This window comes from Cannabis sativa, chromosome 5 (assembly GCF_029168945.1).
Source record: "Cannabis sativa cultivar Pink pepper isolate KNU-18-1 chromosome 5, ASM2916894v1, whole genome shotgun sequence".
Taxonomy (NCBI): Eukaryota; Viridiplantae; Streptophyta; class Magnoliopsida; order Rosales; family Cannabaceae; genus Cannabis; species Cannabis sativa.
In genome coordinates this window covers 67,438,463-67,462,896 of record NC_083605.1, presented here as the reverse complement: position 1 = coordinate 67,462,896, position 24,434 = coordinate 67,438,463, and the positions used below count along the sequence as shown (strand labels likewise).

General features: G+C 36.6%; 1 protein-coding gene across 2 annotated transcripts; it reads right to left on the bottom strand.

The window, feature by feature from the left end:
• Positions 1–16,663: 16,663 nt before the first annotated feature.
• Positions 16,664–21,308, bottom strand: LOC115716038 (monocopper oxidase-like protein SKU5). 2 transcript variants are annotated; one of them, XM_030644724.2, is made up of 9 exons: positions 20,681–21,308; positions 20,328–20,437; positions 19,939–20,209; positions 19,713–19,851; positions 18,960–19,326; positions 18,147–18,512; positions 17,978–18,056; positions 17,164–17,363; positions 16,664–17,068 (listed from the first exon to the last, which is right to left on the bottom strand). In XM_030644724.2, the coding sequence occupies exons 1-9, from the start codon at positions 20,825–20,827 to the stop codon at positions 16,963–16,965; spliced, it is 1,785 nt and encodes a 594-aa protein (XP_030500584.1). In that variant the 5' UTR covers positions 20,828–21,308; the 3' UTR covers positions 16,664–16,962. The 2 variants fall into 2 exon arrangements, with proteins under 2 accessions (XP_030500584.1, XP_060971850.1); XM_061115867.1 differs by having other exon boundaries at positions 16,664–17,363.
• Between the last annotated feature and the right edge of the window lie 3,126 nt (positions 21,309–24,434).

Below are 24,434 nucleotides of genomic sequence, written 5' to 3'. Positions count from 1 at the left end.
AATGTCATAATGAATTGTCTGCATAAATATGAAATAGAGAATAAAATCCTAAACTAATAATTAAAATTAAATTTTTCATAAACTAAAACAATTAATTCAAAAATTAAAGAAGATTTCGAGCTTCATCTTCACTTGGACAATCTCCACCCTTCTATCCAACCATCCGACTCAACTCGCTAGGATAGCAATCCAAGTTTAAGCAACTGAAGCTGAAATAAGAAGAAAAACAAACATGGTTAGTAGATCTAGAATTAATAACCAAAGAGGATAATAATTCTCTAAAAGGCATGAGTTTATAACAAAGATAGAAATACCTTGTTTCTTTGCCAAAAACACTGGGGTTTCTAGTGGCCCTTTTTGTTGCAATAGAAGCACTTTCCTTTTTACTTTGCCTTTGAATCACCAGCCTTTTTATTCTTATTAGCTGTGTTAACAGCTTTAAGAGGCTTCTTGCTATTCTTCCACTTCTTCTTTTTGCTGGGTTTCGAAGTAGAGGCAATGTTTGCCTCAGCCTTGCCCGTACCATTAGCAGTGCCAGAACTAGGAGCTTTGTTTCCTCCTTTCTGTGGTCCTCCAATCAAATTCTCAAATGTCTGAAGGTTGTTGATTAACTCGTGGAAGTCAAAAGTCAACTTGTTCATGACATAATTTGAGGTGAAGGGCAGAATAGCTGGAGTCAAACTATTCAAGATTAAACTTACTTGAGTTTCCTGATCTATAATAGCTCTATGATTCTCAGCTTCCTGTAAATAACTTGCCATTTGGAGCAGATGATCACGCACATTCTGATGAGGTTTCATCCGTGCATTGATATATCAAAAAATTACTAATATTTAATATTGAATAGTTTATATATAAATATCGAAAAATTCTTTATTTATACACGAGTCTGTGAATTGTAGTTGTATGAAGAATTAACATCACTTAATCATGAATAAATCAGTATCAACATATTAAAGTTAAGAAATCTTTAATCAATAGTTGCTAGTAAGGTTCACTGATGCCCATTATTCGGTGTAAGTAATTTCAATTCGAATTATTGATGTAGCATGACATCTAAGTGAATGTGATATATATAATAGAGATTATATATGACAAGGACCGATATGAATAAAGTTATCTTTATCAAACTTACCGTTTACTATAAAGACCTAATTCATATCATAATGATGATCAATAATAGATTGGCCTAAATCTTGAGTAATCATGAACTCTTGTTCATGTTATTAGTTTCTTTGATTCACTCGTTAAAGTTTCTCAAAGAAGATGATTCTTACAACTTCTGTTTTGGGAATCTAATAATGTACATGGCTAGGAACATGATCTACAACTATGGAATTCTAACTTTTGTAATGGATCGAATGTTGGTTTCCTTTAAGTATTAATTCTAAAATTGAAAGTTTGTGCACAAATATAGATAGGATCTAAATTATAATTTCACTAGTGATTAATTGTACTAAAGGATAAAAAAGTAATTATAAAGGTAAACAGTAATTTAACCAAAATTAATTACGAACCAACACAAAATGGGCTAATCAGTGCAATTAATTATATCAATGGACACTGCAGTAAACTCATTATTTATAATTCTATAATTACTAAGAATTCAATTTTATATTGATAGTAGAGTAATCATAGAATTAATAAACATGGTTATTTGATTGATGAGATTCAATAAATAAATCTAGTTTATTGGAGCTTAAAGTTATAGGTCCATAGTTCCCGGATCGCCACCTTGAAATATTATCAAGGGGTGGGATAAATACATGTATATAGAAGTTCAAAAAAGTCTTTTTTTGAATTAGCAAATAGTAATTATTTATTTTTGTAATAAATAATTTATTTATCAAATTAATTAAATAAAGAAAAAGACAAAAATTGTTAAGACAAAAGTTATCAGAACAAATGGCACATTCTTTGACTTAAACAAGGTGTGGCATGCTGCCCCATGGCACACCCACAATAGGGCCATTTTGTAACATGAGCATGCCTTGGTGCTTGGTCATTAGTCAAGTCTTGCACCAAGCACCTCATTGGGGTATTTTGTAACATGAGCATGCCTTGGTGCTTGATCATTAGTCAAGTCTTGCACCAAGCACCTCATGGGGGTTGGGAACCTTTTGTTGTTTAGCTTTCTTTCTTTGTATTTCCCTTCACATATGTCTACAGAGCTAAAATCATCTATGTTCCTGGAAATCCCTTAAAACCCCAATAAGCTCTTTAGGGGGGGTGACCAGGTGACTTATGAAGCACCTTGTCACCAGCATGATAGGGGCCCAGTTGTGTACTCCCTTGCCCTATCAAGGTCATATATTAATAAAACGATGTTTATCCATGCTTCTTGTGTATGCTTCTATATGGTCTTTGTGATGCCTGTTTGTTTCCTTTGTTGAGCCATTGCGTGCCATTTGTCTAAATGTTTGCTTGTGGGTTGTGTGAGGTTGGTCCTTGGGAACGCTTTGTGTTTGCTTGCTCATGCTTCTTGTGTAAAGCCCGCTTAGTTAATTTGGAAATTAGCAGTTAATTATGATTATTTATGAAAATTATTTATAGCTATTTAAATAATTTATTATACTGTTATTTATGGAATTCAGAAATGCATGGTTATGTCATTCAGTAGTTTTCATATTTGCATTTCCGGTGCCCGGTATTTTGGAACTCGGCGTTTGGCTCAGTAGAAATCACAACTTAGTATGTTAGTTGTTTGGGGCGGTTTATTAGACATTGGGAATGTCGGGAATGGCCAGGAATTTAGAAGTTCCCAAAAATACCCTTTAGTGTGTTTTATGTGATTTTAGTGTGGAGAGGCAAAATGGTCTTTTTGCCCCAATGACTTTTTGTCTTTTAGTGAATTTATTATTTGAGAAATAAAGGTTTATTTATGTTTTATTTGGCTGAAATAAATGGTTATGTAAGTGGCTTTAGTTCATTTTTACAAAAACTCAACACTTAGAAAAATTTGAAAAAAAGAAAACTCTCTCAAGTTCTCTCTCTATTTCGGCTGGGTATGTGGGTGCATGAAGCTGATTTCTTTCTTTGATTTTCAAGCAAATTCTCTTCCAATCTAAGCATTCTTCAAGCTAGGTTAGTTTCTCTTGTTATCTTCTTTATTTTGTTGAAAAAAATGATGAAAATGGTATGTTGCATGCTTATTTTTGAGTTGTGTTTGCTGCTGTATTTTGATGTGGATTTCAGAGGTTTATTTTTGATTTAAAATGTTGATTCATGCATGTTAGGGCTGATGATTTCTTGAGTTTATTAAGTTATGAAATTTTGGCTCAAAACTATGGTTTTCAAAGAAAATTGTTGAAATCTGTTGCTGCTGTTTTGTGATGTTTACTGTAGTTTTCAGAGGTGATTTTATGCATGTTTAAGTAGATTTGAGTTGGTTTGAATGCATGTTAGAGGGATTTGCTCAAGTTTGAGTTTAGAACTCAAAGCTTGAGCTTTAATGGTGTTTTTCATATCTGTGATTTCTGGGTTGTTTTAGTGCTTTGAAAATGTTCTTTGGGGTATTTAGAACAGGTCTGGAAGGTTTGGTATGATTTGGGTTTGATTTGTTCGAGTTAGGAATTTTTGAAAAATTCCTGCGAGGAACCGGAATTCCGGTTGTGCAACCAGAATTCCGGATGAGGGTCCAGTAATTCCCAGAACCGGAATTCCGGTTGCAGAACCGGTCTACCGGTTGGGGAATTTTCAGAACCCGTGTTTTCCTCGTTTTTATGTTTTAGGGGGTATTGCCATGCTTTTTATCGATAGGGAAACTTTTAGTTTCTAGTTTAAGTCCCCGGGAAGTGATTTAGCGTGTCACTTATAGTGTTGTGATTTTTATGGTTTAGGAGCCTGTAATCCGCCGCTCACTTAAAGTTCCGGTCGGGTTGACGGCACACCTGAATTCGGAATCCAGGTAAGATTAGTATAACAGTATGCATATGTAGATTACATGTTTAGCGTGCATGTAGGAAGCCTGTTAGATTACATTAGTTATGTATGTTGGCTTCGAACCATCCAACCCTGTCACGTCGGTACAGGCTGGAGTATGACCAGCAGCCGGAGTATGACCGGTTCGACCGATCAGGCTGACACTTGGTTGGTGGTTCCGTACTATTGACGTATCCCGTCGGTACAGGCTGGAGTATGACCAGCAGCCGGAGTATGACCGGTTCGACCGATCAGGAGGATATAGTAACAAGTCGGTACAGGCTGGAGTATGACCAGCAGCCGGAGTATGACCGGTTTGACCGATCAGGTTGTTACGTGTCAATAGTACCATCCCTATGAACGTTCAGAACTCAGTACCATGTTGGACATGGCAGTAGTGGCTCAGTACCGTGTTGGACACGGCAGTAGCGGGACTCAGTATCGTGTTGGACACGGAAGTTAGGGTTATGATCAGGGGTATGGGCGTCTGATCATAACCGGGATTATGTATGAGTATTATTATGCTTTTCTTACTGAGTCTGTCGACTCACAGTTCTACGTTTATGTGTAGGTAAAGGCAAGGCTAAAGCTGATGGACCGTGAGCGAGCTTGTGAAGATTGTACATGTCGGGGCTGTTAGGCCTGGAGTGTACGATCATCGGGACAGCGAGGCTGATTTTTTGTAACTGGTCGTTAGAAGACATTTATTTTATGTATCAGTTAGACAGTTAAATCTTTTTGTAAATGATTTTATAATCGGGATCCCGAGTCTTTTGTAATATTATTTTATAAGTTTAATTAAAAAGCAAAAATTTTAATTAATCACGTTTTTCCATAAACCTCGTTGATTAGCAACGAGCTGCGCAGTATGTTTAAAAATCACGTAATACGCCTATGTTAGTTAGGGTGTTACATCTTGTTTGCACTCAACATGTGTGAGACATGTATCGTGCCTAACCTTTGAACTTGTTTGCATGCAGGCGCGTTTAGGCTGACTTGCTAGCTCGGTGTGCCAGCAAGTGCCGCACGTTCCACCTACTTGGGCGTGTCCAATTAGGCGGCCCGTGACAGTTGGTATCAGAGCTAAGAGAAAGGGAAGTTTGGTAACACGACATAATGGTGAGCAACACCCAATGGATTCAAGAGCTTGAGAGGCGCATAGGGGAATCAGATGGCCTGGACGAGAGGGTCAGGGATCTAGCCCCTAACAATCAGAACTCAGGGCCAACAGTGACACAACAACAAGTTGCCTCGTTGGCTCAAGACTATGCTAACTTGTTGGCCAGTGTAGCTGCGATCGAGAGAAGAGATGCTGCTACCGGAACATCAGGTGCACCTCAGATGGAGGATCGCATCAAGGCATTAGAACAAGCAACAGCAGGCATGAAGGCTGCTATCACTATGCTACAAAATGGGCAGGCTACATTACAAGACTCTCTCAATGATATGATCGAGGATTGTAACGTGTCTGTCACAGCCATCCGGGAAGAATTAGCAGGAATGTCAACCAAGCTAAATCTTACCATGATAGCGGCAGAACTAGCAATTACCGGGGGGCACGGAGGTATGGAGTATGGCCGACCGAGAGCACCCGAGCCCAAATGCTATGGAGGGACGAGGGATGCCAAGGAGCTCCAAAACTTTTTGTTTGACATATAACAGTACTTTATGGTCGTGCGGACCGATTCTGAAGAAGCTAAGGTAGCAACAGCTACCATGTATTTGTCCGGGGACGCCAAGTTGTGGTGGAGGACGAAATATGAAGACATTCAGAATGGTAAATGCACCATTGACACTTGGGAAGACCTCAAGAAAGAATTGAATGCCCAATTTTTGCCAGAGAATGTCACCTACCTCGCTCGACGTCAGCTTAGAGAGCTAAAGCAAGTCGGGACAGTCCGAGACTATGTAAAGAAGTTCTCTGGATTGATGCTCGACATCAAAGATATGAATGAAGTCGACAGACTTTTCTACTTCCTTGAAGGACTCAAACCATGGGCTAAACAAGAGCTGCAAAGGCAGCGGGTGGCAGATCTCGCCACTGCTCAAGCTGCAGCCGAGCGACTGACTGACTATACCTTTGAAAACTCGCAGCCAAAGAAGACGAATCCTCAGACCAGCACCAACAATGCCGCGAGCAAGAAGTCAGGAAAGCCGTGGTTGAGTAAAAGTGGGGGAGGAGACAAGAGAACTCCTGAATCTAGCTCCTCCTCTAAAAGTGATGCTGCAACGGGGAAGAAGCCCCTTAAGTGTTGGCTTTTCCAAGGCCCACATAGGGCGGCTGCTTGCCCCCGCCAGTCCAAGTTGAGTGCCATAAAGGCATCCATTGCTCAAGAGGAGCAAGGATGTGAGGAAGATGATGAGGATGAAGACTGTGCGCACATGAGCGTCGTTCGATTAATGGCTGCTCTTAAGAAGCATGGCGTCGGAGGGAAGAAAGCCCTTGGGAAGGGATTGATGTTTGTGGAGGCCACTTTAAACAGTAAGCAGGCCAAGAGCGTATTGATTGACACCGGCGCAACACACAACTTCATCTCCGAAATTGAAGCTAAGAGGGTGGGCCTAAAACTGGAGAAAGATGCGGGTCGCATGAAGGCAGTCAATTCGAAGGCCATGGCCACAATTGGAGTGGCCAGAAAGGTGAATGTCAAGATTGACGGATGGGAGGGACAACTTGACCTCGTAGCGGTTCGCGTGGATGACTTCGATGTGGTGTTGGGAATGGAGTTTCTAGTAGAGAAGGGGACCATTCCAATTCCAGCAACAGGGAATCTCCTGATCATGGGTGAGAATCCTTCAATGGTGCCCGCTAAAGTGAGACAGCCCCCGGAAGTCAAGCTACTATCAGCCCTGCAACTGAAGAGGGGCCTGAAGAAGAAGAGGCCAACATTTGTCATCGCTCCCACCGTGTACGACGAAAAAGTGGAGGAGTCCACTCCACCTATAATCGAGAAGGTGTTAGATGAATTCAAGGATGTGATGCCGGACGAGCTTCCAAAGAGACTGCCTCCCAGGAGGGGAGTTGATCTCCAAATCGAGCTGGTGCCAGGTGCAAAGGCCCCAGCTAATGCAGCATATCGAATGTCTCCTCCGAAACTTAAGGAGTTGAAGAGTCAGCTAACAGAGATGCTGGAGGCAGAATTCATCAAACCCTCAAAGGCACCTTTTGGTGCCCCCGTGTTGTTCCAAAAGAAGAAGGACGGGACCTTGAGACTGTGCATAGACTACCGCGCCCTCAACAAGGTGACTGTGCGCAACAGATACCCCATTCCCTTGATCGCGGATCTATTTGATCAGCTAAGTGGAGCAAAATACTTCACGAAGTTGGACTTGAGATCAGGATATTATCAGGTTCGGATCACAGAAGGGGATGAACCAAATACTACTTGTGTTACTCGGTATGTGGCGTTTGAGTTTTGCGTCATGCCGTTTGGGTTGACAAATGCGCCAGCCACATTCTGTACACTGATGAATGAAGTCTTCCATGATGTCTTAGACAAGTTTGTGGTGGTGTACTTGGATGATATCGTGGTCTACAGTGCCACTTTAGAAGAGCATCAGGAACACTTGACAACGGTGTTTCAAAAGTTGAGGAAGGAACAGTTGTATGTGAAGCGGGAGAAGTGTTCTTTCGCTCAGAAAAGTATCAAGTTCCTGGGTCATGTTGTGGAACACGGGAAAATCCGTATGGACATGGAAAAGGTGCGGGCGATCCAAGAGTGGACGACCCCAACCAATGTGAAACAACTTCGCTCGTTTCTCGGTCTAGCCAATTACTATAGAAGATTTGTGGAGGGCTATTCGAGAAGAGCGACACCCTTAACAGAGTTATTGAAGAAGGGTGTTACATGGACGTGGTCTGAGAAGTGCGAAGAAGCTTTTCGAAGTCTGAAAGAAGCCATGGTCGAAGATCCTGTATTAGCCCTGCCCGATGTATGCAAGCCCTTTGAAGTACAGACTGATGCGTCAGATTATGCTTTAGGAGGGGTACTCGTGCAGGAGGGCCACCCCGTGGCATTTGAGAGTCGCAAGCTTTCTGAAGCAGAAAGGCGGTACACTGCGCAAGAGAAAGAGCTCTTGGCAGTTATTCATTGTTTACGGACGTGGAGGCATTACTTGCTGGGGTCAAAGTTTGTGGTGAAGACGGACAATATTGCTGTTAGTCATTTCCTCACACAGCCAAAACTGACTCCCAAGCAGGCCAGATGGTAGGAATTCTTGGCAGAATTCGACTTCTACTTCGAGCACAAGGCTGGACATCATAATCAGGCAGCTGATGCCCTTAGTCGTAAAGCAGAGTTGGCGACGCTAAAGGTGTTAGCGGGCATGTCAGCTAGCCAAGTGGGTACACCAATCAAAGAGCGCATCAAGGAGAACCTGGAGAAGGACCCAGTTGCAAAGAACATCATGACTCTCACAAGAAAGGGAAAGACAACTCAGTTTTGGGTAGAGGATGACCTCTTGTGGGCCAAAGGTGGGCGTTTATTTGTTCCAAAGGCAGGCGATCTAAGGAGGACGCTGCTGAGTGAGTGTCATGATGTTGGATATATTTTACCAGGATCTAGATTTACTAACAAGTATGTTTCATTAACATCCTAATATGAATTCTAAAACAGTGAAATAAACACAAAAGGGTTTAAGAAACCTTACATTGGGTGCAACGGAATATAATGACTACTTCCGTTCAGATATTTAGCCCTTGATTCCTTTGTGTAGCAGAGCATCACCAATATCTGAACCAGGATCTCTTTCTCTCCTTCCTTTGATGCTGAATCTCCTTCTTGTTGGATGGTTTTCCACAGTCTTACACACTATAATTGAGATACCACTTGATGTGTGTGGGCACTCACTCATTCACTCAAGGATTTCGAAAATTTAGAGAAGAAAAGAAGAGGGAAGAGGTTCGGCCTATAAAGAAAAGATAGAGGCTCAGTTTTCATCTGACAGAAGTTCACAAAGTTAAGTGTGAATGAGAGCCATCACTATCTATTTATAGGTAAGGACCTAGGTTTAGGTTAGAATTATTTGGCATTAAAACAATGAAAAAATAAATGATAAAAGCCTATAAGTGTGGCCGGCCATGGGCTTGGATAATGGGCCTCACTTATGCAATTTTACTGTTTTATCATTCCTGTATCTGATTTTCTCAAAAACGCCAATTTTCAAATTCAACCATTTAAATGCCAATTCTAATTATTTAATAACTAAAAATTAATTATTAAATAATATTGTCATTTAATATATTTATTAATTAGACATATAAAGTCTCTTAATTAATAAATAAACCTAGAATCTATTTTCTTTACAATTTCGCCCTTGCTTAGTGAAAATTCATAAATTAGACATAGTCTAACTTTAGAATTATAATTGATTAATTAAAATCAATTAATTGAGTCTTAAAAGCAGTATGGTCTCAACTAGTATGGGGACCATGGGCCTATATATCCGAGCTTCCAATAAGCAGATCAAGAATTTATGTCTTAAATTCACTGACTTATTAATTCTTCGTTGAATCCACGCATAGAACTTAGAATTGCACTCTGATCAGTATATAGAACGCTCTATATGTTCCACGATATAGACACGTCATTAGTTATCCATTGTTATAACCCTAATGTGATCAATGATCCTCTATATAGATGATTTACACTGTAAAGGGATTAAATTACCGTAACACCCTACAATGTATTTTATCCTTAAAACACTTAACCCTGTATAAATGATATTTCAGCTAAGTGAAATGAGATCTCCACCATTTATTTTCGTTTGGTTAAGCTCGAAGGAAATCATCCTTTACTTTCTATTCGCCAGATAGAAGCTATAGATTCCATATTTATGTTAGCGCTCCGACTCAATTGTACTACCGTGTTCCCAAAATGTACGTATCACCCTGACCCAAAAGTAGGCTTAACTAACAAATCAAAGAACACGAATAACACTCTTGAGATTGAACCTAATCATATCAGGATTAAGATCATTTGATCTAGGATCAACAGGTGATATTGAATTGAATAGATATTACGGTAAATTCTAATATATCTAATCAAAGTTCAATATCGGTCCCTTCCGATGTATACTCCATACATCCGATGCTGGTAAACTTTGCCAATGTCCTGGAAAGGACATAACACTTATCCAAGGTGTAAGAATACCTATCGCTGATTATACCATGTCAGTCTAAATCCAGTGTTCTGACAAATCAGGGAATAAACTTTCGAACATATAATTAAGATTATATTCCACTGTGTTGACAACACTATAATCATTAACAAATTGATATGTTCTGGACTTAAATAGAATTCATACATTATGTACATATAATCATGAAATAAATCATGTGAACCATGCAACATTAAATGTTATTTCTGATCTATTTAATAAGTAAATCTGATTATATTAAAATGAGTTTTATTTAGGGCATAAAACCTAACACATGACACGTTGTGGGTGGGTCATCAAGGGTGGCATAGGACACATGCCCTTTTGAAGCATGGATACTATTGGCCGCAGATGCGGGAAGATGTGGTGGACTACACAAGGACCTGTCTCGTCTGCCAACAAGACAAAGTGGAGAGGCATAAGACGCCAGGGTTGTTAGAACCTTTGTCGGTCCCAAGCAGACCATGGGAGAGTGTCTCGCTTGATTTCATTTCAGGTTTGCCGAAGACTAGAGACTTGAATGCAATCTTGGTGATCGTGGATAGATTTTCTAAGTATGCAACCTTCATCTCAGTGTCGAAGCAGTGTTCGGCAGAAGAGACAGCTCAACTTTTCTTCAAGCATATAGTAAAGTACTGGGGAGTACCCCAGAATATAGTAAGTGACCGAGATCGAAGATTCACAGGGACCTTCTGGTCCGAATTATTTAAGCTTCTTGGGTCACAGATGAACATCTCCTCGAGCTACCATCCACAGACAGATGGGCAGACAGAAAGATTCAATGGGATGTTGGAGGAGTATTTGCAGCACTTTGTCAATGCCAACCAGAAGAATTGGCCGCAACTACTAGATGTAGCTCAATTTTATTTCAACTCTCAGAAAAGTTCTTTATCAAACAAGAGCCTTTTTGAAGTTGTAAACGGACAGCAACCACTGTTACCCCACACAGTGGATGAATACCACGGACGGAATCTGCGGGCCTTTAATTTTACAAAATACTGGAAGAAGAACACAGAGATTGCCCAAGCATATTTAGAGAAAGCTTCACGAAGAATGAAGAAGTGGGCAGATCAGAAACGCCGACCGCTGGAGTTCAAGACAGGTGACTTAGTGTTGATCAAACTGCGGCCAGAACAATTGAGATTCCGAGGGGACAAGGACATCAGACTCGTACGCAAATACGAGGGCCTTGTTCCATTCATCTCCAAGATTGGCCTAGCATCCTACAAAGTCGAACTACCTTCATGGATGAAGATACACCCGGTCCTGCACGTCAGCAATCTCAAGTCGTATCATGAAGATCCAGAAGATCCAACGCGCAACCAGTCTACCAGGGACGACATCAGCATTCAACGACGCAGCAGCAGAGAACCAGAAGAAATCCTTGTCGAAAGAACTGTTCGTGTGAAGAAAAAGAAGAGAAAAGAATACCTGGTCAAATGGAAAGGCCTTGCTGATGATGAGATCAACTGGGAGAAGGCGGAGGACTTGCAGCAGTTTATACAGAAGACTGAAGATCATGCAGTAGGTTCGTCGAGGACGCCGAACAATTAAGTGGGGGAGAATGTGGCGTGCTGCCCCATGGCACACCCACAATGGGGCCATTTTGTAACATGAGCATGCCTTGGTGCTTGATCATTAGTCAAGTCTTGCACCAAGCACCTCATTGGGGTATTTTGTAACATGAGCATGCCTTGGTGCTTGATCATTAGTCAAGTCTTGCACCAAGCACCTCATGGGGGTTGGGAACCTTTTGTTGTTTAGCTTTCTTTCTTTGTATTTCCCTTCACATATGTCTACAGAGCTAAAATCATCTATGTTCCTGGAAATCCCTTAAAACCCCAATAAGCTCTTTAGGGGGGTGGCCAGGTGACTTATGAAGCACCTTGTCACCAGCATGATAGGGGCCCAGCTGTGTACTCCCTTGCCTTATCAAGGTCATATATTAATAAAACGATGTTTATCCATGCTTCTTGTGTATACTTCTATATGGTCTTTGTGATGCATGTTTGTTGCCTTTGTTGGGCCATTGCGTGCCATTTGTCTAAATGTTTGCTTGTGGGTTGTGTGAGATTGGTCCTTGGGGACACTTTGTGTTTGCTTGCTCATGCTTCTTGTTTGTACTCAACATGTGTGAGACATGTATCGTGCCTAACCTTTGAACTTGTTTGCCTGCAGGCGCGTTTAGGCTGACTTGCTAGCTCGGTGTGCCAGCAAGTGCCGCACGTTCCACCTACTTGGGCGTGTTCAATTAGGCGGCCCGTGACACAAGGCATAGGAGGGGCCACATGCTTTGTGTCCAGACCCAGTGAAAGCCCCCATATGTGTAGGGTATCCCTATTAATTTTTTATTTTTGGTTTAATTAATTAATTCAATCGATAAATATTTGAATTTAAAAAGTAGTTTATATTTTCTCTCAAGTGGTTGAGAGATTTCCTCAATCGATTATATTATTTATTTAAATAATTATATATAATTTAATAAATAAATTTAAATTTAGATAATTAATTAAATTAAAAATTTATTTGGGTTTATTTAAATATACCGTATAACAAAGTTCTGAACAATAAATTTTGGGAATAGAATTTTCACATAACTTTTCTGAAAGCCTAAAAAGACTTTTAAAACATTGTTCTTGCTCATGTGTTGAGATTTATACAAGAACTTCATATACACTTTATCATAGTAGCTCACATTACTCCTTGTGTGTGGTGGATCGATCTAGAAGATTACGGTGTGAGATTTATTGGATCCAACTTACGAGAAGTTTTAAGGACACTTTGATAATCATCAAGAAGTATTTATTATTTTCATGTAATTTATATTTTAGATTTATTATATATACATCTGGAGATCCTTGAAACTATAGTACAATGATAATTAAACAATTATTGTTTTATTGCATACCTGATTTAGTACTACAAAACTAACATATCTTACTTTAGGATAAGATAAATTCAAAAAATAGACATTGGGAAAGAAGTGAGTAACCCATCGGGCCATATCGTACTTATAGGTATGTATAAAATACAAAGAAACCTATCGGGCATGTATCAGGAAACTATTGGACATCAATCGTCCGTATGTTTGGTGGTCTAACATCGAGCATGTATCGTGCACCTATCATACACATATCGGAACTTCACCCCTAACCCTCCAGTTACTGAAACCATCGATATCGTACCCTTATTGGGCACTATTGGGCATTTTCCAAAAACACATAGAACCCAAAATAAAATGTTTATTTCACATAAACGTGATTTACACCAAATAATCAGGAAGAAAAAAAATATCAACAAACCACAAATCCAACATCTAAATGACATTCTAAAACATCAAAACAACCAATAACAACAACAATCAAAAACAAATCACTTACCTATTTCTTTCTTTACCAAAACCCAAAAGTGGCAATCCTTGGTGTTTATCTTCAAACTTTACAGTGTAATTCTTGTTTTGATTAGTTCAGCCCAATAAATGTCTGTTTTTCAAGATTTTAGTGCCAAAATCTTGTACAATGATGATTTGGTTTGAGAGAAAGAGAAAAAATAGATGGTGAAGTGAGAAAGAGAAAAATGAGCACAAATTTCATAGGATATTAAACTTCTGTTCAAATTTCAATTTTTGGCCAAATGTGTGCATAATTTATGAAATTTCCCAAACCAGACAGCGAACACCCTTGTTGTTACTGTATTGAATTTGTGCTTCATTATTAAGCTTACATTAACTAAGGTGTCGTTTGGTAACACTTTTGTTTTTTAATTTTTTAATCACAAAATGAAAGTAAAATTTTTGTTTTTGAAAATTTTATTTTTGAAAAATAAAAATGCGTTCTGTAACTACTTTTGTTTTTCAATTTTAAAAACAGAAAATAAAAGTCTGTTCTGTAAAGTTTATTTTAATTTTAATTTTTTAATTTTATTTAATCGGGTCTAGGTCCGGGGTCGGATTCGGGTTCGGGTCAGAAGGCGGGTTCAGCACCATGGCCGTGAGGAGGGGATTTGGGTCCGGGTCTGGTCGAAGGCCAAAATATTGATTAAGAAAAAAAACTGATTAAAAAAATATTGAAAGTGATTTTTTTTGCTTTTAAAATTTTGATTTCTAATTAAAAAATTTAAAAGTGAAAACAGTTTTATAGAACATGTTTTTGAAAAATATTTTCACTTTTTCAATTTTAAAAACAGAAAAATGATTAAAAAAGTGTTACCAAACGCCACCTAAATTAATTATAAGGCTTTGATCAATCATATTATGTTTTAATCCATCATATTATGTTAATGACAAATTTTATCAACAATTGATCCATAAATTACTTATCAAATCTCCAATCACGAGATGTTTATGACTTTGGAAGAAAGAATGTACCAAAACTAAGAACTAGTGACCAAGTCCTAACAAAAACCAGTTCCACAAACATTAATGCTAATTATGCAAATATAAAGTGCGTTTGGTAACATTTTTTTAATCAATTTTTTGTTTTTAAAATCAAAAAAGTAAAACTATTTCCCAAAATCCTGTTCTATAAAACTGTTCTTACATTTCAATTTTTTAATTAAGAATCTAAATTTAAAAAAAAAAAAAAAATCACTTTTAAAATTTTTTTAAACAATTTTTTTTTATCAATATTTTAGACTCCGGCCCCAACTTAAACTTTTGGAAACCGAACCCGAACCCGACCCCATACTTGGACCGCCCCCGGTCTTGGCCTTAGACCCTAATTAAATAAAATCAATAAATAAAAATAAAAAATAAAATTTACATAACACACTTTTGTTTTGTTTTTAAAATTGAAAAACAACAGTAATTATAGAACACATTTTTATTTTTTAAAAATAAAAATTTTACTTTTATTTTTATGATTAAAAAATTTAAAAACAAAAATGTTACTAAACACCACTATAATTTTTTAAAAAATCACTGGAAAGTATACAGAAGACTCAATTGTACGTACTATTAGTTGAAGTACAATTTATATAAACTACAATCAAAACAAAAACTCTCAATAACGGTAGCTAGCTAGGTGCATGCACATGGGAAATAGCCCTGGTGATCTTTTTTCTTTTTATTTATTTCTGATATCTTCTGTTTTGAAAATGCTAGATTTGTTGAAGACATTGCCCAAGGTAAATGCCTCCAATGTTGGAAGCTAGCTTTTAAGCCAAGAGGACATCAATATAGTGCATGGTATAAAGGTTGCATTTAGATTCATATACACTATTTCACCAGAAAATTTTAATGCATACATGCCAACAATAAGCACTATTAATGTGAGTGATTGCTTTCAACATGCTCTCTTTCGTACTTGTAATTACATTCTATTCTTTTATGTATGTAAATATATATAATCACACCAAACACAGTATTAAGTTCTTGATAGTGCTTAACTGTGTACTACCAGCATAATTACATTCTATTCTTTTATGTACTTGTAATATTACATGTTGTGTCCCTAGATATAAAGGGTTAAAGATGAAAGCTTTAGAACAGGAAAGCGTGACAAGTAAAGTTGAAAATTTTGCATAGGATGCGACCATTACCAAAAGTGTAAGCTGCACTCCCAATAAGGAGCACTATTTTGAATCAACTACATGCATACAACAATGAAGAGAAAGAACTATTGTACTGCTTAAAGATATCTGTAAAAAGGGTTTTATTTTGCTTTGCTTGCTGCCCCCTCCTCTGCCCATTTCTGAATAACTTGTCTCCCTCCATTTCGTTTCAAAAAGACATAGATAGATATAGGTATATTACATGTTTGTTCAACCAGCTTTATGGAAATTAAAGTTACTTTGGTATGTATGTATGTATATATGTATGTATGTATACACTTTGCTGTGACATGTATATATATGTATAAATGCTTGAGCCTGAAGCAAAGTCAAAGCCAAAACATTGCTCAATGGAAAACATGAGGTGGGTCTTCACTCTTATTAAGAAATGAACATGAACATGATGATGACGATGAGCATTCAATTTGAAAGTTGGATCTCATCAGTGTCTTCTTTTTCCTTATAAATATATTAATTAGTTTCAACAACCATTTTTATTTTCATTTATAGTTTATAGAGAGGACAGAAAAGACCAAGATTGCCAGCCATTAAACAACAGGAACTTCCTTGACAACATTCATATTTGCCAAACTTAATTACTCACAACCAACCAAAAATCTCTGCAAGTAGACACGTGAGAGGCAAATTGGTTATATGTTATGTACAGATGTAAGGCCACCTCTTATCCTCTCAATTCAGAATATATGAGAGAGAGAGAGAGAGAGAGAGAGAGAGAGAGAGAGAGAGAGAGAGAGAGAGAGAGAGAGAGAGTAACAATATAAAAGAAAACAAAAACAGAGTAAAAGAAGGTAGAGAGTGTTGTGCTGATGGAATAGAAGAAGCAAGGTTTGTTGGTTGGTTAATATGAGGACAAAGTACTAAGTAGGAGCATGTGAAAATCAGCTGGACCCTTTTGTCAATTTGTGTCACCTTTTAATATCTCAAATATATGTAATATGTATAGCAGATTCTTTGATTTGTAGTATTTGAATACATAGAGAATATAAATTGTGATAATCATTGCTTGGCTATAGAAGAACCAAATAAGAAGGTCTGCAATTAATTGAAGTATTGTTATTAATACATAAATCATAGGTATTAAAAGAATGATAAACCAAATAAATTAAACAAGCAAGAAGTGGTGGAGGAGGGGAGCTGTTTCAGAAGATCTACTGAGAAAAGAATGCGGTGGTCAAAATCACTGAAAGATTCATATCAACAAGACTAAACTTACAAGCCTACTAACACACAGATCACAAACCTCGCTAAGAAGCCGCGATGATAGTGATAAAACAAACCATACAGGAGTGAACACTCTAAACGAAACTCCTTTTAGTGGAAAATATGAATCGCAGCGGATGATAAAATCATCAGCAATGTGAGGAAGAAGTTTGATTTGTTGCCTATGATTGATGTTGCAAAAGAAATGTCTTCTGGCCTGAAATGAGTAACAAAGTATATGTGAGTTTCTCCTTGTTAAGAGAGTGACAAAGTTTGATCATTTTTTTAACATGACAGTATAAGGGAACATACTTCTGCAATTTTTTGAGAGCGCCACAGAAGAGGGCATTGTCTGGTATAGGTAACTCAGTCTTGTTAGTAGGTTCTGGATTGACAACTTTGATATATGTTTCTTGACCAAGATACCACGAGTCGAGATTTTCAGTTCGTAGGTTCCAGATACCAACATTGTCTAGAGACACCAGAATTGATGTCCATGCTCCAGGATAAACCTAAAAACACATCGAGTAGGAAGCATGTTTATATTTTTCGGATTAACACAATAAGAAACACATATGAAAGAGTTAATGACTGTTACAAATGTTCTTGAAATCTTTTTCCTACAACAAATTGATTTGTAATTATCATGTCATGCAAGCATCAAAGGCCAGCATAATCACAAAGGATATAAAGTAATAGGAAAGCAATTTAGTTAATCAGGCTAGCTATCATCAGTTAATCCCGGTGAGTATACACTACAATATACACAACTTTTTTCAGATGAAGTGGTCTACAAATGAGAACTTGGTTCCTTGTCACATCCTTGTATGGTAACCATTACATGACTGCTTGCAAGAACACGTTTGAAGGATTTCATTGATCATCTCATGTTATGTAATCAATCAAGGACCAAGAGAATTCGCTAGTAGATAATATAAGAACATGCTTAGTAATAATACACACTAGATTTCTTCACATACCTAACTATAAACATCTTTTTTTAGTACACCCACTTTCTAAAATGGAATAACACAGCTCAAAAGATAACTCCAAATGATTTACTACCAACAGATGAAGGGATACATCCAGCATAAAACAGTACTAAGACAGAGTTCTTGAACTATACCTGTGCTGTGGTACGGGCTATTCCATCCCACTTGTTGTATGTGCCTCGGCTATTCTCTGACCATTCGCCATAATCCATCCTGCAAGAGGTGATAACTAAATGTAAGAATCGCTGTTAAGAAAACAATACTCAGAGACAAATGAGAAACAAATCAATTTGTTTTAGTTACCCAACAACAAAAAATGCATATCCATCCAAGTGATAGGTCTGCATCTTGGTCTCATTGTTTTGTAGAATGATTTCCATAAACCCTCTAAATGTTCCATTAATGATTGATGTTTCCATCTTAGGTGCTCCTGTAAGTGGCCTGGTTGGAAAGTCAAGCTTATAGTCTCCTTTCACTTTGTACCAGTCAGCAAGCCTGATGGGTGTGGTAGGATTGACGAATGATATTCCGTTCAGAGTTGCTCGTCGTCTCCCATTAATTGTCACTGGTGGCTTGTTTTTCAACACATAAACTTCAGTGACATTGATAGAGCCATATCTAAAAGATCCCTGTGGATTCGGGCGAGCACCGCTGGCTGTTACGTTCCATCTGCAAAGTGTGAATATACAACCTATGAAAAGTGAACTAGCATGGAATATGGATTTTCAGCAACCTTTAATTACATCCAAATTTATCCAACTTGGTAGGAATATTCAATACTTTGTAGCATGAAAACAAAGAAATTTATAACAAATAAACAAAATATCTATCAATTAGTGCTTTCTTGGCAAGTAAATGATCACAGAAACCTCAAAATAACGCTCGAAATCCAGCCTCTTAAAAGGCAATTTGGTAGATAAATCAACAAAAACTTTTATTTTATTGACAAGAGAAGCAAAATTTATCAAACAGTCAAAACTAGATTGATGGAAACAAGCAATGTGGACCCCAAATGTCATACTTCCAGTATAAGATACCAATAGACACACACACAGATGTGCACTTGTTTCATATGGAAAACACATTTTAATGAATTGAGATAATGTCTATACAAACCTGATAGATCTTGCTTGATTCATTGAAAATGTTTTGTCAAATTCATCTTTTGGTCCCTCTGGAAGGGGGCCCTTTGCCTTGCCTTTTGAATTGGAATAGCGCAAGATGCCAACTCCAGTTACTCTTTTCCATATAGATTCATTTACAAACCTAGCACTTGCTACTATGTAGTAATCCGTACTTGCATTCTGATCTGTAGTCAGCAAAAATGAGTAAGATTGCCCAACATGTATATCCAGGCTAGTATAATTCTGTTGCACTGTGTATGAACCCTCTGTCTCGGCTAAGAGCAGATTATGCCCTTGGATCCTGAAATTAAGACTAGTCGAGATTCCAACATTGTGGACACGAACACGATAAGTTCTTCCTGTCAAAAAATTCAAATTTAAAAATGAGTAACAAAATTGTCAAGGAAGGACTAGATACTAAGTACTAACCAATGACAAGGAATGCATGGAAAGTGGAATGTTAAACATATGTTAAACAATACGAAAAACTAAATTTAACACAGATACAACAGTCCTAAAAACCTCTTGCATGTTTCAACTAATGGTAAAAGGTTAAGGGGCCAATGAGGAACCACAGACTTAATCAACAATATGCCAATTCAGGGGATAGACTTAGCAAAGTGCAACCATATAAAATGCATGGAACACAAAAGGTAATGTATCATGTAACTAAACAAAAACAGTGGTTGGCAATACCACTTGATGACTGAACAAAAATTGAGCTCTAATATGCCACTGCCATTACCTGGGTGAACATCAATAGTTTCAAAATCAATTCCGTCTGCGACGAGTGTATCATTGTATCTGTAAGGGCCTTTTCCATTAATAAGTACTCCATCTGGCATTCCCAGATCTTTCCCTGCATCCAGGGTCTGCCTCAAAGCCTACATTTCATAATGTAGCTAACATTATAACACTTAATATCGATAAATTGCAGTTTCTTAATTCACAAGTAAGTTTAAGAAATCTACCGTGTGGTTTTTGGTGTACCAATCGCCAATCATAATGGTTATATCCCCATCTGGGGTGTCAAAAGGAATCGGAATTACAGCTCGGTTGTTAATAATAAAGCCGCCGAAACCTCCAGAAGCTCTCTGAAAATGGAGGGAGGGGAAGTAGAAGAAACTACCAATCTGGTCTTTGACCTGAAAATTATATGTCCAGTTCCACTTTGGGGGAATTGGGCAATTGGTGCCCAAAACTCCGTCTTGCCATGAACTCCTTCTTTGTTGAATTCCAGCCCTGTTTAAAAGTGTGTCCAATCCATAAACTAACTCACTAAAAGCTATAACATGTCTATACTATACATACTACAAGTTCTAGTTCATAAACAGTACTTAATAATAGGGGGAAATCCTACCATGTTATGAGAAGACTCTCATCCAATTTGTTCCGAACATTGACAACAACATTATTGTTTGTAGTCACGTTAATGGTAGGACCAGGAAATTTTCCATTAATGGCAATGACCTGCAATGTAATGAAGATATAGACATGAATACTTTGCCACAAATCCTCAACTAATTATCACATTCAATCAGTACAACTCTAAAGCTCAGGCAGTGAAAAAGATAAGCACATTTAGTAGATCTGGAGCTAAAAGTGAAAACTTTATCGAATTTAAAGGCAACCCAAGTGAGAAACTTAGCTCAGCATTGTAAAGTAAAGTGTAAAGAGAAAGAAAAAAGACATGGATAGATCCAAAGAACAAACCTGTTGAGGAACACCCAGAGGAGAAGCAGTGATGTAAGAGACCTCAAAGTCATGGAAAACGGTGGGATCCGCAGCAAAACACAAGCTTACAAATAAGCAAGCATTGATGACCACAAGAGCTGGGATTAAGCTCCCTGCTAAAGCCATTTCTCAGACTTTACAAGCTTCTGTAACAACAGATTCAAAGCACAAAGCTTTCTTCTTTTTAGTTTTCACAAAAAAATTCTCAATATTTTTCTTACATAATCACTAGAAAGAAAGAAAGAAGCCAAGACAGAGAGAGTGAGAGAAGAAGCAAGTTTGAAAGAACGGTCTTTTTTATTGTTATTGTTTATTTTTAAGCTTAAATTCCACAACTTTATCACTGTGGGGGCAAAAGGGTATTGCAGGGTTTTTGTTTTAGCTAAATTAATAAGAAAAACAAAACATCATTGTGCAATTTACAAACGTTGGTTGGCCTTCAATATCTCAAACTTCAACTCTCATCTCGTCTTTTAAAAAATTGAAAAAAAAACAACTTTTGTCGGTGACAAGTCATAATGCATAGATATATAGCACACATAGAGATAGAAAGTAAGGAGGGAGAGAGAAAGAGGATGCCAGGCAATAGCCAGTTCACACTTTCTCAAGTCCAATATCTTACACACATGCAAGATACTCACTTATGGCCCCTCATCGTCCCACCCACACACGCCTAGTCTTTTAATTTGACTCTTATCTATGGAGCAATGCGATTTCCTATTATGCACGTTGAGGTACTCCTCTAAATGTGAGCGGATTTTTTTGACAAGCATGAAACTGGCACGAATTATTAGAGTTAGTTCCACATTATTAATGTGTGGAAATAAATTGTGATATATAAGATGAATGTGCTACTCCTCCCATAATCAATTGGTTTTGAGATGGAACCCCATTCATCTTATTCCCAATTCTAACATGGTATCAGAGCTACTTGTAATCCGTTGTGAGCCTAATTGTCACCCGTCCAAAAAGTCGTTTGTGATCCGTTATGATCTCAAATTGCCACCGGTCCAACAAGCCGTTTGTGATCCGTTGAGAGCCAAAGTGCTGTCAGTCCAAACAAATACTTCTGTTGTCTCCCTGTTAACTTCAATTTGGGATATTTCGGCTAATGTGTGACAGTTTTCAATATTGGGGTCTTTGACCTATTTCAAAATCTACAAATTTCCCGACGTGTATACCCACAAATTTCCCAATATTTGGCCTTGTGGGATTCTTTCAAATGTCACGTTCGGTCATGTAGTTTCTTAAAGGTCATTCGTTATACCCACACTTTCCAGGCCCAAACATGAGTAGGGTGTATTAGAGTTAGTCCCACATTGCTAATGTGAGGAAATAAATTGTGATACATAAGATGAATGTGTTACTCCTCCATAGCCAATTGGTTTTGAGATGGAACATCATTCATCTTATCCCCAAATTCTAACACGAATATGAGAGGCACGAAAAAATATGTATTTAGGTACTACACAACACGATACAAAAAAATATAAGCTTAAGCATGACACAGTACGACAAGTTTGAAAACACGACACATAAACACGAATAAATTAGCTCGAAAACATGATACATTAAAAAGCCTAATAATTTAATAATAATGACAATGATAAATGTTTATTTATCAATTAAAATAAAAAAAAATAATATTCAAATTATAATAATTATAATTATTTTTTTTATATGATTGTGTGTAATTATTATTGAAAAAATATATAAAAGTAATTAAAATTATAAAATACACATATATTTTAGTATGTAGCTCATTAATTATAATAGAATTACAAATATATAGAGCACTAATTTGAACCCGAATAAGAAAATATGTTGGTCTATTTAAGAAATATGAGTTTGTTCGAATAAAGCACGACACGAATCCAAACACGACATGAAATTATTGGACTTTCAGGTTGTGTTGGGCCTACCCTAGCTATAAAATTATTACACGACATGGCACTGTCCATATTTTTTTATGGCACGACACGACACAACCCATATTATTTTATGATCCGGCATGGCACAAACCGTACTCTAAAAGGCTTAAAAAATATGGGTCGGGATAGCACAGCCCACACATATTTATAGTTATGTCTTGAGGTGTCTAATACTATATCAATGTCGTGTAGCGGAGTGCTAATTACAACCTCCTATTACAACTTGTAAATCACATGTCAGAATATTTTTTTTCATATTGATATTCGTTATAGTTACAATATCATCCCTGTAAATTTTTGAAACATTTTGAATAGTTTATAGTACCAAAACAGAGTTACTGATATTTCAGTCTACCATGTATGTTCAAAAAACTTCAAACCTATTTTGGGCACAGTAAACTATTCAAAAAATTTTAAAATTTACAGGGATAATATTATAACTATAACGAACACCTTTATAAAAAAATTGAATAAAAGTATTTCAACATGTGTTTTGAAGTACGGAGGTTGACTAAGAGGTTGTAATAAGAGATTGATGGTAACACTCCTCATATAAAGGAGTTAGTAATTTTTTATATTATTTATTAAACTAAAATTTGTAACACCAATATTAAATTGCACCAATAGCAACATATCATATCTTATAGTTCTTAGTATTTTAAGGAACCCTTTAACATTTTTGATTGAGACTTTTGCTTTTACTATATATATAAATTATTTAATTTTTCGTACTTTAAGAAATTATGTCTCATTTTCTTATATCACATTGTATATTGGAGTTGTAATAGATAATATATCTATTGTCAATAAATTATGAATACTTTGTGTTGAAAATAAAATTTAAAATCAATTATTACATGTGTGTAAAATAAAACAAATAAACATGCAATTGAAAATTTAAACCTTATTTTGTGAGACAATAAATTATTTATAATTTGTTAAAATACTTAATATATAACTATAATGTACAAGGAAAAAAGAAAATCTCTCACAATTTTTTTCTATATCTATAAAAAAAAACAAATTTTTTGAATATGTTGAAATTGAAGAAAAAAAAAAAAGAAGAAAGTGTTGCAAACGTTCTAGTATGGTGAAAGCTCCACATGACTGCCAGCGAGCCCTTGAACCAATATTGTCCACACATGGGCCCCTCACACCCCTACAACTCAACCCAATATCATATCATTAAATATATATATAACTCAACTCATCGCATAACTCCAAACCAAGTTACCGTTTTGAGTGTTTCCTTTTCTTTTTCTTTTTTTAATAATAAACCATGAAATCAAATAATAAAAACAAAACAAAACTGATGGAAAGGTTATTGTTTCAAAAAAAAAAAGTTATTTAAATAAAAATGTATTCGTTTCATTAACTTTAGATGAGTTAGTTAGTTTATGATGTATAATTATTAGTAGGCTGGTTAAAAATGGTACTTAAAATATTTATAGTTGATTATAAGAATACCATTACGCTACACTCAAAAAAAATAAAATATTTATAGGGTTGTAAATTGATTTTTTGGTTAAGTTTTATTACACATGATAAATAAATTAATGATTATTTAGCTAATTGTTATGTCAATATCTTACTCTAATTAATTTAAAAAAGTAATTTATTTTTTAATTTAAGTTTACGTAATTTTCTTAATTATTTATTAATTTTTTTTGTAACAAATTATTTATTGATTTTTAGTTTAATCAATTTTTAAAAGTGCATAATTTTATACGTGGTACTGATGTAAAAATTGATTAAGTAGTCATGTCATCATTTTGTTTGTCACGTATGACAAAACTTGACAG